At 44.8% G+C, this 17,544-nt stretch overlaps 2 protein-coding genes across 2 annotated transcripts in view; one reads left to right on the top strand and one right to left on the bottom strand.

Annotated features, from left to right (window-relative positions):
* Positions 1 to 1,059: 1,059 nt before the first annotated feature.
* On the top strand, positions 1,060 to 7,484 carry LOC118780788 (transmembrane protein 263-like). The gene is made up of 3 exons (XM_036533473.1): positions 1,060 to 1,377; positions 4,295 to 4,373; positions 6,164 to 7,484. Exons 1-3 carry the CDS (start codon positions 1,369 to 1,371, stop codon positions 6,445 to 6,447), a joined length of 372 nt encoding a protein of 123 aa, XP_036389366.1. The 5' UTR covers positions 1,060 to 1,368; the 3' UTR covers positions 6,448 to 7,484.
* A 1,560-nt stretch (positions 7,485 to 9,044) lies between these two features.
* LOC118781218 (cryptochrome-1-like) overlaps positions 9,045 to 17,544 on the bottom strand; it is a 27,014-nt gene continuing 18,514 nt past the window's right edge. Inside the window, exons 8-15 of the mRNA XM_036534154.1 lie at positions 17,504 to 17,544; positions 16,994 to 17,145; positions 12,711 to 12,913; positions 12,143 to 12,265; positions 11,953 to 12,057; positions 11,648 to 11,749; positions 11,165 to 11,286; positions 9,045 to 10,872 (exon numbers count right to left, since the gene is read on the bottom strand). The exon at positions 17,504 to 17,544 is cut by the window's right edge and continues 271 nt beyond it. Of these exons, the coding sequence (XP_036390047.1) occupies positions 10,864 to 10,872; positions 11,165 to 11,286; positions 11,648 to 11,749; positions 11,953 to 12,057; positions 12,143 to 12,265; positions 12,711 to 12,913; positions 16,994 to 17,145; positions 17,504 to 17,544 (857 nt within the window). The 3' untranslated portion in view covers positions 9,045 to 10,863. The remainder of the gene's footprint in view (positions 10,873 to 11,164; positions 11,287 to 11,647; positions 11,750 to 11,952; positions 12,058 to 12,142; positions 12,266 to 12,710; positions 12,914 to 16,993; positions 17,146 to 17,503) is intronic.

Here is a 17,544-nt window from a genome sequence, read left to right as displayed (position 1 = left end):
GCTTTTGTCTATTTGTAACACAGCAGATGTGATTCTTCCATGCATTGCACAGTCTTCACTTTGTCACTGACCAAGGTCTCTATTTTGATCACTAAACTGATTGTCAGTGCACTGGATCTTTCTACCAAACTGAATAAAGTCATTACAGTGAATGAAATGTGGCTGACAATGCAATATTATATGTATATGACATACAATATATTATATGTCATTTGTAACTGAAGCTATAATGAAATGAACTCAAGAACCCATCCTGTTTTTCTTCATAAAATGTCAGCATATAGCTCAACAATGAGACTGTCTCAGTACATTTAATTGAAAGGAAGGCAATAGTATCACAAAGACACAGGGTCACCCTGTGGACGGAGGGTAGAATACACATACTGGATTAACTGAATGAGATTCAAGGTTGTGTGTCGAAAGAATCTGACAACTTGAACGGCTCCATAAGATAATGATGGTAGCCATGTACGAATACCTATACCATGAGAGAACTAGAACAGTGTTGTCCAACTTGTGGGGCATGTTAGGGGATTGCAGGGGGTCATGGTGTGCAATAAATATTAATTAATATTATGAACGAGCACATTATAATACATTATGTGAAAGAATATAACACATTAAAGATCAAACAAGTCTTAAAACGCAAAGTCCATTATTATGTGTTTACCGCATTTGGTTGGCGCATTAGGCTTGGCTTTGGATCAAGAAGAAGTGGAGGTATTTTACGCAGAGAAGCTGGGAGAATGCTAGCTAACGGATGTCCGCGATTCTCCAATTAGCCTCGATATCCGCATTCTGAGCGCAACTAATGCCAATAGAACATCGGAATTCATTGGGCATGGCAAAAAGGGCTATACGAACAATATATAATGCGTAAAAATAGAGGAAGAAGACAAAGTGGAAAGGAGGAAGAAAGGGCGAAATAAAGAAATATGACTAAAGTAATAAGTTTTGCCATTATCTCATTATAGCCTCTTCTTTTCACAGATTTTTGCTTTGCGTTCCAAGTGACGCAAGATCCGGAGACAGAAAAAATTGTATTGGTAACAGCTCAGGGACTAGTAGCAGCGCCACGTCGGCAGAGAGGGAGAGAGAGCGATAGAGATACCGTGATGCTGTAAAGTTTTAAGAATCGTGTTGTAGTGCTATTGCTCAATGTTGTCCGTGCGTCTGTTTCAATACGAAAAACTCTCCGAGCGTATGCCTTTGATACGTGCAAAAGTAGTGCCCTAGTCTAAACGAGTTTTGTTTGTTATAACCCGTGTTTGTTGAGCAACGAACGGAACTCTCGGGAGGCAGACGCTGCAATTGTCTGTCCCAGGTGTGTTTTAAGAGTATTATTTGGCCTGGAAATTGCTGGAAACAATGGTGAAGGTAGGAACTCCATTTCAATACTGTATCTTGTCTTATTGTTGTGACCGCTTTTCTTCCATGCTGTCTTTAAGTTAAGAGTCGAAGAACTTTTGTTTTGGTCTTGGTTTTACACTATGAATCGCTTAGAATATAAGATACATATTTGAAGGGTGACCGCCAAACATGTCGATCGACGTCCATTAAAATCCGTTTGAGGTTCTAAGTTAAACTACGCGTTTAGGTAATGCAAAACGGCGCAGAATGCCACATAGACAAGTCTGTAAAGTAGTATGACAAAGTGGGGTGTTATGCTTTACAAAACACACGGGTCGAGTCCCTCATAACCAGCACAGTTGTATGACCTTTCAGCTTAAGTCCGCAGTCTAAATTTTATGATGATTGTGACAGTTTGCGAAAAAGTTGCGGGTTTACGTACTTAAAACGCCACGCCAGTAGCCAATAAGCGGCTGGTACCTGGAAGTCAATGTTTCTCTTCACCGTTAACTTTGTCTAAATGTTCTATAATTGTGTAGCCGAGGTAGTGATATGGCGTGTCTGTGCTGTTACAGTCTAGTTGACTAACTGACTAGATTTTGCGGATTTAATTTTGGAGTTCATCAGGTTAAGTTCATCAGGCCTAAAGTGTAAGCAGATACCAAATAAACTTCTCCAAGTACAACTGGAAAACTAATTTATATTTTGTATAAACTATTCAAGTTGACCTGTTACGTCAAGAAGCAAGCACTATTATACAACGAACACAGACAAGTGGTGTTTCTTTTTTGTGTGTGTGAAAGCTCATGAGATACGGTTGTCTGCATTTCTTTTGAGACCTAGCAACAGCACACTGATTCAATACAGAGGTTAAAAATAACAGACAGAAAGCTTACAGTGGTTAATTATGAGACCTAGTCGTGAACCCCAACACCGCCCCCTAGACGTCAGCTCGCTTCGGCGTAGGCACAGCGTATTTTGTTGGATATTCACACTGGACAGGCAGACAATTCGTGATAAATTGCGACGAGCGGGAGCGACGAAATAATTTAAAATACTTCGCTACACTGTGCTGTAAACGTGTAAAACAATACAGGCCTATATTTTAGCAGGCCCGGTTCTAGATTTCCCCAGTTTTCCCCAGTCTTTCAAGATAGCAGTAGCTAACTAGCTAGGGGAACTGGCTAGCTAGCTAAGTAGCCTATCCTAAATCAGGGGCGATTCTAGGATCAAACCTTTAGGGGGGCTCAGCCCCTAATGAGAATGTGACATGCATACAGTGCCTTGCAAAAGTGTTCAACCCCCCTGTTAAATCACTCATTTCACTGGATAACAATTAATACATTAATTTTTCTCTATATATGATATTTTAATTTAAAACAATAATACGTTTAATGAATTACTAGTAGCCTAAATAACATGAGTTTTACACCACAAAATATTTTAAGAAAATGAAAAATGGAATATGCTGTTTGCAAAAGTATTCAACTCCTTTCACTTTGGCAAACCTCAATTCAGTTAGGTACACAATGTTACCTTCAGAAGCAACCTAATTAGGTGGTCTATTGTAGTGTATGATAATAATGGTTCAAATGTACTGTAAATATACCATAAAGCCCATACAGATCAATTCTTTCAATTATTCAATCAGAATAAGAAACATGTGGCTACTTTAACTAAAATAATAAAGTGCATCAGTTAGCTCCTTGGCTGGCAACTGTGAAAGCAGACTAGCTCAGAAAGCTAACATTAGGCAATAATCTCTAGAGAACTACGTCAGCTAATGTTCTTTGACACTATTCACACCATGGAACTATAACCAGACACTTTCTAAGTAAGGAATGGCGGTGAAGTTCTGTGGAAATAAACCATGACAGGGTGGTGTGATGCGGCCCCACGGCGAGGGCCAAGGGGCTGTTAACCACCCTGAAGTGAAATAATGGGGAAGGGAATAATGCACACCCCTCCAGCCAATCAGCAACAAGTATTTAACCACACCGTGGTATAAACCTGTTTAAATAAAGCCATTTGAACCTGCAACTGCGTGCCCCGTCTCTACAGACAAGTTCACAAAATCTAACGTTAGGGGGCTAAAAATGATTTCAGAAAATAATAATAATGTTATATTATTATTATTATTATTATTATTATTATTATTATTATTATTATTATTATTATTTAGGTGTCCTAAATTAGGTGTCGCCAGTGTCCTAAACCCCACCAGAAACGCCCCTTATACTGCACAACACAAAACCAATAATAGTAAAACTGTCAAAAATAAATGTAATAAATGATTTTTTTAATATGTCAATTTTAAATTACATATATGAGAGAAATGTTGCTATGATCTAGTCTTCAATCAAGAGCCATGCACTGTAGAACTGTCAGTTAATTTTTCCATCTCTAAGTTTCGTAGTGTCCATCCAACCAATCAGAAATCAAAAACGCTGAAATGTTGACTTGGTGTTTTCATGGGAAATGGATGTGCAAGCTCGGTTGTTGGTTTAAAATCACATCTGCAGAGTTATCTCTGTTAATGTTTTTTAAGGAATGCAGCTTATGTTTGGCTTCTATCAGGAGTAACTAGAGGCTGTGAATGTTGTTTGATTGCCAAGAAAAGACTAAAACCTTTTACGCTAGTTGAGCGTGACATGAAAGGTGGCAATAAACTGAGGAAGTGAAACAAAACACGATAAGGACAGAGATATTATTCATTGGATATTCATACTTTTAAATCAAGACTTGGGCTGTGTCAAACTCAGTAATGTTTAATATGCATATTCACCTTGTTTTCAACACATTAAAACTACAAGCTCAGAGTTACAAACTGTACAAACTGAGGGTGGATGATGTCAGCACATATCATTTTAAGTCATGTCAGTGTTCATGTTCTGATGTTATCGGGTGTATTGTTATGAAATATAAATCTACTTTTTTGTATCAGAATGTCAACTCAGATGTGCAGCAGGGAAGCTGTCCTGACCAGAGGGAGCCAGAACTGTCTGCATGCGAACCTGTCGGAGGTGAAAATGCTTTTCACTGTTCATTGCTCATTTCATAAATGCTGTTGAGAATATGTACAGTAATGCTTTTGAAAGGTATAAGATCTCAACTCTCCAAAAAGACATATGCTGCCATCTTATTAACTGTATTCCGACACAGGTATATCTCTCCTGTTTAACATTTACATTTTTTCATTTGGCAAACACTTTTATCCAAAGCAACTTACAAATGAGGTAGAGTACAGCACAAGCAAAAATAGTCTCACAAGTGTAGAGGACGCCTATTTAATTACCACAACAAAGTGCTGACCCATGAATCGCTTTCTCGCTTAAACTAACACTTCTAAGCATGGAGATTGATAAACAGATAAACAAAAGTAGCAATGTCTAGCAAAAGATTGAGAAAGCACAGTGGTAACGCACTAACAAACTCCTTGCTAGCAACAGCACTAGTCTGACTACACTGAAAACAGTGCACAGCACTTACGACTAGATAGATAGATAGAAAACTTTAATGTCCTCCAAGAGGCAATTTGTGGTACAGCACAAAACATAGACACATTAAAACATCAAATAAACAAGACAAAAGTCCAAAATTGTCCATAGCAGCCATCATACATACCATCACAGTCAAGGCAGACATTTAAAGTGCATAAAATGCATCCCCCCTAGTCCATGTTTTGCCCCAGACTCCCATGGCTACCATATCTTGTTTAATTGAGTTATTGCCATGGGAATTAAATGAGTTTTTTGCTTGGTTGGTTCTGATATTGGGGTATCTATACCTCCGACCAGAAGGGAGTAGCTGGAACTCTGCTGAAAGTGGATGTGATGCATCCATGCAGATCTTGTCTGCCTTCTCAGTCAGCCTGGTCAGGTACAGATGATACAGGTCAGCCTGCTGCAGCCCCATGATTTTTCCACAGATCTTAACAATTTTTCCCAATTTGTTCTTATGAGTGATTTTGTAATGTCCATACCAGCAAACAATACAATAACAAAGAATACTCTCAATAAAAGACTTCTGGTGACAGATCGCTTGTCCTGTCTCATGTGTCTCTCTTTCTTTCCTTTTATGCGGGCTTTCCCTGAACAGGTGCGGCATCCGTGGCCGAGTTTGTCCTTTGCAGGAGTTCTGCAAGGTGTTTGGTCAAACGGCTCACAAACGCACATCATCTTCAAATGCATTTGCTGTGTGTGAAAGAGCCAAGAAACAGCTTGTGTTGCATTACATGAGAATGCAGGGTTGCCCTATGTGTAACGGGTGGTATCTTGTGTTGTGTTTAATTTGATGTTACGTGGGTCAGCGAATGAGCGAGTTTCGAACCGAGGATCTTATGCACGCTGCCAACCCCTTAAAGCCAATGTCGTTGCTAGTTGAGCTAAAGGCAAATTGCCCTTAGCCTGTCGGCAACAACGCTACTTAACCAGGTCTCGGGGAGTGACGTAGTTGCTGCAGCCACTCAGCTACCTGCTACCCGCTACCTAAGGCTTTACGCATGACTCACCTGAGCTAATCACTTCAGCTCTGCTACATATGGTGGTAGTTATATAAAAGTGTATTTACATGCACATTGTAGTTTCATAAATGAGGTTTAATGGAGAATTTTAGTTGGATTCTTCAGTCTGTTTTTTCAGATGCATTGGGCTTTGGATCTCCCTCATTTAACTTTGTGTTAAACACAACTTCAGGGCTTGAATTAGTTTATGGTCAGCAGTATATTGAAATAGACTGGACTGTAACCAGTGTTAAAACAATGAAATGTCTTGCTGCTGTGTGATGTTTCTCTGCTGTCTGCTTCTGTCTGCAGATGAGAAAGAGCATGCTGTGACCCAGCCTGGCATGATTTGGCGTGTGACCGGGGGCCTCTTCAGCGCCACCAAGGGGGTGGTGGGTGCCACGGTGGGGGGCGTGGCCTGGCTGGGAGGCAAGAGCCTGGAGATCACCAAATCGGCTGTGACCGCTGTCCCAGCTGTAGGTGTGGGCCTGGTGAAAGGGGGTGTGTCTGCTGTTGCAGGAGGCGTGTCCTCAGTAGGATCTACTGTAGCCAGCAAAGTTCCATTCACGAAAAAGGCGAAGGACAAGGCAGAGTGAGGCAGCAGAGGAGGGGCCATAAAGGACTGAAGATCTCTCCATGACCGTGCAGAAAGGAAGCAGACTCTTCCTGTCTGTCTTTCTGTCTGCGCTCTCTGAGTGCCTTTGTGTAGTTTTCCTCTGCATTTTGTGTCTGTGTGTGTTGGGGAGGGGCTGCTTCAGGGGTAATTTCTTCTGTGTGATATTGGAGTTGCACACACATTTCACTATGATTCACTCCCAGTGGCTGTCTAACCCTGGGATGGCTCAGCTCCTCTTTTGCCTGAGCTGTAAGCCTTGAAACGCAGTGTGAGGTGAAGTCTCCACAGGACTCATATTGGCTGGATGTGCTGCTGATGGTTAGCCATGTTTTGGTAAAGAACATTTTCCCAGTTTCCCAACTGGGCGAGAATCCACACAATCAAAAGGGTCCAAATCATTCAGCTTTTTTGTAACTGATGGTGAAGTCCATAGAGCTGTCCTGTGGTTTTTAAATGAAGCGTATCACTCATTTCCATGTGAAATTGGGTGGAATGGAGGGTTTGAATAAGCCTGGCACAAACAGCTGTGGTCATATTTATCAAGTATACAAAGCAAGCTGTGAGTGCAGTATTCCCAAAGGCTCATCTAAAATCTGTGATTTATTTAGCTTTTGGATCAGTTGCTTACCTTCCTAACCTTACAGAATGTCCTCAAAGTGAGATGATAGCCTCTGTTGATACAGACTTTTTCCCCAGTGATGTTTTCAGTGTGTTTAAACATGTCTCTGTAAGGACAGCCCTTCAGCACAGCTGGAGGGTTCTCTGTCAGCCACGGATGAAGCTGTTCTGTATGGACATGCAGCATTTGTATTTTCCATATAATAAAAGTATGTGTAAAAGAAAGACTTTTGGAGATGTGTGGGGTGCATCTTGTCACACAGCCTGTCGTTGATGTCGGGGTGGATGGCGACCACTGCTTGCGATGGAATGAGCATTTCTGATAGCGTAGCTGATGGAGCGCAGGGCCAATGCCATCATCATACAGGAACATAAAATGTCTTGCAGAGCCAAAGGATCTGAATGACCCCAAGAATGGCCAAATCATGTGGCTTTCGAAAACTGAACAGTAGAGGAACTCTACTATCTGAAACAGAATTCTTTTGAAAGTTAGTCCCATTTTGGTTTTAGGACATCTGTTGTGGGTCTACATTTCTGCAGGTTTCACTGTTTTTGTGGTATCAACACCCAAGTGTTCTGTGCAGTTATTTTAATAATTGAACTAATTGAACTGATTAGCGTGTGACAGCTGTTGCCCACTATTGTGAGAACCAATGAAAATAAACACAAACACACAAAAAGCAGGTGATTTCACTGTTGCAACAAGTTTTTATTTTGTTCTGATTAAGCACTAGTACAACAATTCACAGACTAGAGCAAAGAAAGAAGACCAATATTCACACAGCACATTTTCTTTTGGATTTAATTTCTCCTCTGACATAAACTGAATTTAAAACAGAAGTGAGAAGACAAAGGAAAAACTTAACCTTGGATCATTTTATTCATCAGAAAGCACAGCTGCAGTAATGTACAGTCGCAATAACACAACAGATGTATGTCTACAAAGAGCAATACGGGACATTCTAGAATAACTCCTAGCCCCTCCTCCCACCTTCTAGCCCCTCCTCCTAAAGCCAATGACTGTACTGTCACTAGAATCTCAGTAAAACGCACAGAAATGGACGACTCCTCCTGTCTTTCTGGTACATAGCATTGGAGTTCAAACTCCTGTTCATTCCACTTATAAAATGGGGATGCAGTACTTCTGGCACTTGGACAGTTCAATGACTTTGATGTGTTAGAGGGTGTTGAGAGGGTGCTATGCACTCTTAACACACTGAAGTGCAATGCACGAGCCCTGTAGTAAGAACAGGAGTTGAACTGATGCCGTGTTGAATCAGAATACCCCAGTGGACCAGAAGCACCATCTGTGGCTGTCCATTTGTTTTCACTGTGGCTCCTACCACAGACATACGGTGTTGTCTCTATTTGCCGGTGCTTGTGTGACTGCCAGTTCACAGGTAATATGTGACATGGCCCTTGCTTTTCCTCTCAAGCCCAAGACTTAGGGATTGTCTGGGGAAAACACAAGCAAAGACTAAAGTGACTGACTTCAGTAATTGTAATGTAGTGGGAACACCCCTAATTATTTAATGTGTTTGATGTAAAGAAAATGTCACTGTAAACTGGGCAGTGAACAATCTGGCAGCAAATACAGTCAGACCCAAACACTACATTGACAAGGGCAATGTCATTTTTGAGAGGAAAAAGGTGTACCTACGTGCTGAAAGCAAATGAACAGTCAGAACAGATGCTGCTAACAAACCTATACATTTACTGTACAGTATTTAGGGGAGGCCCAGTCCTGTCCTTCAGCTGGGCTCCTTTCAGACGGACTTGGAACATGAGGAATGTTTTTTTTTGTTGTTGTTAAGGGCAACAAAAAGGAACCCCGCTGTTGTGCTGATCGGACTGTCTGCAAAAGGATAAACCTAACGTTACCCAGTCACTCATCTGATGCTTGTTGAACTAGTGGCAGAAAAGGCCCTTACATGTTTATTTTTATTGTCTCAGCTTCTTGTTTTTTCTTTTCTGGTTTTATTAAAAATGTTACAAAAACACTGAGGACGTAGGTCTCCCATATCCTCACTTATCACATGTTAAAGACACTGTTTCTCTGAAAAGTATTTGGTTGAGGTCAGAGTGACATGTCTACACTGTTTGCTTACTGATCATGTGATGTATCGAGTAGACACTGACTAAGAATGTGATCATTACTGTTTTTCATAATGCTTTTGACTCATAATGCTTTTGATAAAAAAACACCCTTTTGGAAATAAGAGGTGAAAATGTATGGCTAGGTTAGGACCGGGGTGAAGCGAGGGCACAGCAGATTACTCCGAATCAGAAAGAAGACCTACAAGACCAGAGTGTGTTAAGAGCCCCTGGAAAGTGACCATGACCACAGCTGCATGCAGTCTCTAAAACTGAAGCATGACTTACGACTTGATTTGAGTTTCCCTCCACAAAGCTTTCCAGGGCAACTTCTTCACCCTACCCTGGCCCTATAGTGCCCTCCTTAGTCATTGTCCTCTACACCAAGAGGTAGAGCATGGGTTCGAGAGTTAGCCAGAGTGTTGTGAACGGGGGCGTGTGTGTGTGAGATGCCCCTGCTGGTTGGGTCGCTCTGATGCTGAGAAGACAGTGAAAGTGCTTCCCTCCTGGCCTCTCGTGTCTGGCGGCGTCCTCGCTCACAAACCCTTCACCACAAGTGTGAGCTACTCTTGCTCAACAGCAGGAGTTTCTCCTTTTTCTTCTTCAATGCTGACAGCTACTCTACCCACTGTATTACAAAGTCACATACATGCAGTATTAAAAATATATATATATATGTATAAACTGTATTTGTATGTACAAGTCTCATGTTCACAGTGGAATATGACCCCTTAGGGGTAGTCACATTCAAAATCTGTAACAGCTCAAAAGAAGCACACATGTAAACACAGAAACCCTGAAGGCTCTGAGGAAGAGCATGGTCTAACGCAAAAAAAGTGGTAAAAAAAAGACACTTCTTTGTACAACTCTAAATAATACCTGTGCAGGAGACGTATGGTGATACTACCATGAGGGGGCAGTGGTGTACGAGGACACAGAGGGACACATAAGTTGCACAGCAGGTGAGTCTCCCTCATGTGACTCTGACTCACACAGTGGTGCTACTGGCCAAGACTTCAGTTATCAGCTCACTACAGACGCATACAATACTGCCCCCTGGTGCCGCAAGCCGGCATGGACGGGCATAAAGGATGCCTGATTGCTGTGGGATCAGAGACAGGGTTTGAGACACCTAATCCTTCAGCGGGCTCTTCCCATCCCAAAACTGATCAAGTCCCTAATCTCTCCACACAGGGGAAACGCGTAACAGAGGTGCGTATCTCCTAACAACATGCCGGTGGATTTGGCACTTGCTGCTTGGTTCCATGCCTGTTTCGTCAGGGGAAGAGAGGATAAGGAGCAAAGGTGTTCTGCTCCATGATAGATGATTTAAAACTCGCACAGAGAGACCCAGCTCTTGTCTGTCAGCTCTCCTGATTACTATGAGCTCTCAGCAGACACCCCAAACGCTTTCACCCCCAACCTCAATTCTTAGCCACTCACATTTTCACCTTTGAACATGCCAGTTAAAAAATAAAAAATCTAAGGTATGCATTATTTCGTTCAGACAGATTTTTCTTGTAAAATTCGCATTGGGGTCCAAAAAGGTTTTATCATAAAAAGGTGTACAGAGTAAGCACAATAAGAAATACTCAAACAAAAAAAATGTAGAAAAGTAGATCCTGTTGAGCTTGATGTTCCTGGTGATGGTGTTTTCTGTGGTAAAGGGTTCCTCCTGGAGATCCTAGCTCCGCTGGAAGAAAAGCCACAGCAAGTAACATCAAGGGAAAGGCCATGTTGCTCCCATTTCAGGGAGATGTATTACACATCAGCCATCTTCAGTGAGCATAAACCTGGGTTTAAAGAGTTTGACTTTAAATGTAAATGAATTGTTTTGCAATACAGAAGTACTCTGAGTCTGCTGAGACTCTACGCCCTGTTGGCCCGCTGCGTGTCCGCTGTACTGTCAGGAGTGCTCTGCTCACTCAAACCGGACTGCCTGATGCGGACCGTGAAAGTGCAGGTGTACCGCAGGTGTAACTCACCTCCGAGCTCTGCCGCTGCATCTTGCGTGATGTGGCGTGTGTGTCGTCCTCAGCTCCGCCCACACGCTCCGGCTCGCGATCCCTCTTCCCTAAGCTACTCCCCCCGCCGTGACTCAGCCGGCCTGCAGTGCCGAAACACCAGAGCGTGAGCCACCCCCCATGCACCCACACGCTTTCTTTTCTCTCTCTCTCTCTCACTGCTCTCTCTCTCTCTCACACACATCTCCCACATCTCCTCCCCCTTCTTTCCCAGCCAATCAACATCAAAACCAACAGCAGCACTGGTCCAGTGTTCCTCAACAACAATAATGTAGGAGTTACACACCACTGAGACACAGTAATGAGTACTGACAAACAGATCACCACGCTCTTAAACATCCGAATCAGAGAGAATTGGTAGACTAAAAACACAGAATCCATAAAGATGCCCTGCCTGAGAGCAGCTCACGTCTGGCCCTGGAGTGTGGCAGGGCTTTGCGTTACCTGTGCTGGGATGCTGCGGTACGGCAAACTCGTGCGTGCTGCTGGCCTGGTACAGCCGCTGACTGGCCACGCCTTGTCCGCCGTCAGACGTGGTGTGGAATCCTGGAACAGAGACGAGAGTGAGGAGAGAGATCAATGACTGCACCTACTGCACAGCGCAGCTGCACCAGGGTGACCAGGACAGGGCGGCCAAAGGAAATGGACTGATTGGCCAGGTGAGATGAACAGGATAGCCAGGCGAGATGGACAGGGTGGTCAGATTAGATGGACACGGCGGCCAGTTATCTCCTACTGTGAGCACTCACCATGCTGTTTCACTCCGCTTGGTCCAGGCTGGTCCTCACTGTCAAAGTTCAACAGGATGCTGCCGCTCCCGTTGCCACTGGCGACCGAGCTCCCCGACACGCCTCCTGCGTGATTGGGTAAAAGGGCGTCAGCACCAGTGCTGTGATTGGTGAGGCTGTGACTGTCTCAGAGAGGGCGTGGCTTACTCACCGTGGGTTGCCGTGGTGCTGGGTTGCTGCTGCTGCTGCTGCTGCTGCTGCTCCCCTGGCGAGTATGCCATCATACCTCCATTCCCGTTCCCATTGTGATTGGTCGGCACTGAGGCCAGCAAGCCTGCCAACACACACCATGTCCAACGTCACTCACATGGCCTTGAAAAAGACAACCCTTCTATAATTTCAGATGATAATTTCTAAGAACTGTGGACATTAGATTAGGCGACAGAACAAGGAGCAACATTTGAGCAAATAACCATGGACACGTTAGCAGAAGTGGGGCAACGGGAGGCGACAGTCTGCTTTTGTAGGTGGGAACACCTGCGTTTCTGTAACCCGCAAAAACACTCTAATAACCATAATAACTAATAATCTGAACTGCTAACTCTGGGATACACGCTGTGTCCAAAATGGGCCCAGGCTGAAATACTTAAGGGACCGGCTTTGAGACTTCGCGAACAAAGCTGGCAGGACACAGACAACGACCCTGAGGCTCTGCATCTGAAGGCACAGTGTGGGAGGCCCGGGTCTGTGTCACTGTGTCTCCTGCCGCGGGCACTCACCCAGGCCTCGGTAGCGCGACAGCTGCTGGTAGATCTGCTTCATCCTCTCGATGTTGAGGCGGCTGGCCTCGGCGTGGTTCACCATGGGCTTGGGGTAGTGAACGCCGATGACACACTTGGCAGCGCTCTGCACCGAGTCGGGGGCGTTCCAGGGGTCGTAAATGTACTTGGCGGGGAAACCTCGGAGAACAGGTAAATATCGTCTGCAAGCATAGGGAGAGATTAAACCGCAGAGTCTCATCATGGATACTAGAGAAGCTGAGAGGCAGGGTGCTCTGCTCAGAGGGGAAATACATGGCCATGTCCGGGACCTTCATGGAGGGTTTGGTTCTGAAAGGCCTTTAGGGAGGAGAAAAGCCAGCTGGGAAATATATGAAGGATCAGGGGAAATATAATAATAAGTCATAATTGTAATAATAAATTAAGGTGTATGTAATCCAAACAAATAGTATTGCTTTATGGGGCTTGTTTGATGAATGCACAGATTTTTTTTCTCTATATGACCCACATTTCCTGTTCTCTGCGTTCTCTCTGGATTCTCATAAGGAATTATGGGAGAGCACCGTGGATTACTGATCCTCTCGCTGGTTTCTGTGCCCCTCGATACCTACTTGAATAAAGGTCAAACACAGAGATGTGGCTCTGAGTCACTGTCCAGTTTATGACATAAAATCTGAGCAAATCTCTGCAGCTTTGAGCAGCAAATCATGGAACATCAGCTCTCCCAGCTACAACAGACTTTCACAATCAATTAACCCTCCACATGCCCATAGCAACAGGTATCACACACAATGTGAGAGATATCAATAACCAGGTTATAAACAGAGAGAGAAAGAGAGAGAGAAGAGCAGATGGTTTGACTGAAACAATCAATAGGGGAAGAGCAGGACACAACATTAAACATTAGCAAAGGTTTTCTCTTCAACCAATATCTTTAGAGGCCAATTACAGAGAGAATGGAAACTATTCAGCTGAAACATTATGAGCATCTTATTTCAAACATGGGAAAATATTAAGCTGATATATTTTTACAATAAAAAACATTCTGTTCAGAGCTGTCATTGGTCTGCTACAATGATTACAGTTTGAAGGACTTTCATGGCTACAAATGTCCTGTACATGTTTAGTTTTTGATGGCTGTACAGTGAATCTGTCCCTTTCAGACCCAGTTTGAATTACAGTTTTGTGTGTGCATCTTTCACAGGTTTTGTGGGCTCCTAAGGAATACAGAATTCTTAGACACACATCACATCAGCTGCTGGTGTGTTTTGTAGGGTCAGAGCCAGCAGCTGGAGGACCATGAGCCTTGGCGTGCTGGCTCCGCCCCCCACGGTCAGGACACAGACAGCGCAACAGCGTTAGAACATCGTTCTCCAGGGTGCCCCTCACGGGCAGGTAAGTGCGGAGGAGACACCACCACACAGACCCACTGCACAGCAGTCCTTCAGAGCGAGGGCACTCAGCTTTGGGCGTGAGGTCACATCAAGTCGTTTTTTTTTTCATTATTTGAATGAATCGTTTATCTTTTTTGGATTTCCTGGACAGGGAAAGGCCACCTACCTACTCGGTCCACCTTACCAGAGCCCGGACAGAGGTGTGGATGGTGCTGCGAGGTCGACAGGCGGACGCAGTTTAAAGCCAAGGTCCTGCCTGCTTTGAGGGCTACGGAGATTCCTACTATTACACGCGTTAGAAAGCAGAGGCAGTGACCCCACCCCACCCCGCCCACCCCCGCCCACCCAGACCCTCCCCCCCCAACCCAAGCCCCTCCCAGGATGTGGGCTGGATAAGAGGTTCAGGTCCACTCCCTGCCGCTTCGACTGCCATTGGTCGCTTTTGAGACGACAGTGATCCCAAGCCAAAGCAGAGAAACCTGCTAACCGCGGAACGAGCAACGCGGTAATCTGCCTCGCGCTATTGGTCGGCCCCTCATTTTGCCAAAAGGGACACAACCATTTCGCCAGGATCGCTCACAACCTGCCCATCAAGCCATTATGGAGGAGACTGATAACAGACTGCGGTGTGAGAAAAGGGCCAGGCCTCCAGTGCAGGGAGGGAGAGTTTCCGCACACATTTTGCTTTCCTTTAGCAGGAGTCACAGTTTTATCTTCTGTGTGACTGTACATGTCATAGAGCCAGTGTCCCATGCAAGCCAGGAATTATTCATTCTCTTGAAGAGGCAGGGCTGCATTGAACAGGCAGAGTGCCATAAAGCGTTTTGCAAAAAGGGCTGATGGGAAATGAAGTCCAGAGCCCAAAATTTGCAATTCCAACCCTGGACTTCACCTTCCATCAGCCCCCTCTGCAAAAAGCTTTGTGGTGCTTTGCCCAGCAAACACAGCCCAGGTAAGCACTTCCTTACCAAGCGGTTCAAATCCCTTTTGATGAAATGAGACGCTACCAACTTCAAGACCAGGCCACCGCACTGCGCCGTGAAAACGCATCCACCCGATTCACAGCTAACAGGATCCCAGGTGCTTTGGTTGAGAATGGCTTTCGTCTTAAAAGCAATCAACCACAATTTACAAAGGGGAGAGGGATAGCTGAACTTTTCACCCAATCCCCAAACCCAAGCAAACAAAGACAACAGACACATCAGCAAAGGAGCCTTGTGGCTGTAGTCACAGGCCTGGTATGAAGAATCACATTCACACACCGAGACAACGTGCTCACAGACCTGACTCACCTCATTACCATTTTCACACGACAGACAGACAGAAGGCTACACATGAATATATGATCCATTTTACACAATCAACACCCAAAGCCCATCAGTTCACATAAAGTCTCATTAAAAATCAAACTGAGATTTGTTTTGATTAATTGGCTTTACCAAACTACTATACAGACCATACAAAAAAAAAAAAAAAACACATCCTAAAAATTACGCTCTTGCTAAGCAGAGAGGAATATATGTGCTGCCAAAATATGAACGACTTCAGAGACAGTGAGGAGAGACGCGTTTGGCTCTGGCTTTCCGTGTCCCTGAGGGCTCGGCTATGGTGGTTTGGGTCTGCACTTACCAGGAGCTTTGGAGGGGTCTCCCCTCTCTCTCCGCCTCCCTCCTGTTGCCCCTGTGGGTCTGCAGTTCTCCTGTGACGGATGGAGGAAGAAAGGCGTGGTGCCCCCCCCCCACCCTCCTCCTTCTGGTCCATCCTGGTACACGTTCTGCTAAACACCTGCTCAATGGAAACGCCACTGGACCGCGACCGCTAACCTAGACCTGACCGCGACCCGAGCACCCCGCCCCAAACGAGACGAGGAAAATCGCGAGGATGTCTCATTTCCATGGGATATGAAAAACTCTCTGAGGATCAGTAAAGATGGTGCTGCAAAGCTAATGCGGTCCAACTGTTTTAATACAGCCAGGAAACTAGCAAAACCGTAGGAGCTTTAATAAGAGGGAAATGTCAGATAACACTGTCTGGTTCAATACGCGGCCTCATCTCTGTTGTTTAAAACAAATGTTTTCCAGTAAAATAAAAAAAATGCCCTGACACATTGTTTACGATCAATTCAGTAATAAATGAAACAATGTGTCCACAGCCATGTGGCCATCTGTAATCATATTGTAGTATATAACGTGGTAGTATATCAGTATATATAACAGTGTATGTGCAGTAGCTCATAATTATTTACCATGATAAGGGAAATGAATTACGATGTTTCTAACCTTTCATAAAAGAACATGGCTTCCTTTTTGAAATATAGTATTTAGAAGATGACTGCCTATTTGCTTGACTGAAATTATGGTGCTGCTGAGTACATCATACCCAGGGTTAAAAAATGGCTAAGAGATGTCTGCTGTCTGCCTCAACAAATAATAAATGACTTCCCTGACATTCCCAGGCAGGAGATGAAAGACTAGGCATTTGCTGGAAAAATATAAATATACAAAAATAAAAAAATGAAAAATTCTGCCACTACCATTGATCATGCACAGATTTCAGTTAGCTCTAATTACTATGCGCGTCATGAAACAAAAGGTCTTTTCAGTGCATACTTTACAGGCCTGCCCAACTGAAGCGATTCACACCCCTGTCACAGAACGGAAAGCACTGGTTTCAGTCGCCTCTGGAGAAAGGTGTACCCTATAGCTGCCTCCCTGGTCAGAAACGTTTCGGTTCCAAATGGGTAAGAGCAGTGAGAGCTCGTGCGTGGACGCCCGAAGCAGAGTTCCCGTGAGCGGATTAGGCAGCAGCAGTGGAGGTGGAAGCAGTTGGCCGTGGAAACGGACGCTCATTGGGGGGGGGGGGGGGGGGGTGGGGGAACGGGATACCCACCTGATGAAGTCGCCATTGGGGTCGGTCCTGCGGCCGAAGCCCACGGGGCAGTAGCAGTGGAAGAACTGCTGGAAGAAGGAGCTGCAGGATAGCCACATCCAGCTGCCTGCGTTCACGCTCCAATCAGCATCCAGCAGCAGCTCCTCAAACACCTGCGCACCCAGAGCCCCCGTTACACTTAGTCACACTATGGCACGCAACAACCAAGCCGCCATTACACTTCAGCATGTGACGCTGTCCAACACAACAATCGGCGTCCAGCCAGGGCTCACTGAACACCTGCTGTGGAGGCATGTGTCACAGGATTAGATGCTGGCTGAATATTCTGTCCTGTTGCCAGTTCCTCTCTGAACGACCTCATTGCCCCGCTCCTGCCTCACTTCTCTTGGTAAATGTCTGCAGGGTCCTGTTACACTTCCCTTAAGCCCCGCCTACTCTTCTGACCACCTGCACACACACCCCTGCCTTCCCAAAAAGCCCTGCCACTCTCCCAGGCCGCGCCCCGCACACCTTCATGCCCTCCTCCCAGCTGATCCACAGGTCCCCGCGAG

This window comes from Megalops cyprinoides, chromosome 7 (genome assembly GCF_013368585.1).
Source record: "Megalops cyprinoides isolate fMegCyp1 chromosome 7, fMegCyp1.pri, whole genome shotgun sequence".
NCBI classification, from domain to species: Eukaryota; Metazoa; Chordata; class Actinopteri; order Elopiformes; family Megalopidae; genus Megalops; species Megalops cyprinoides.
This window is presented reverse-complemented; position numbering and strand designations above follow the sequence as displayed.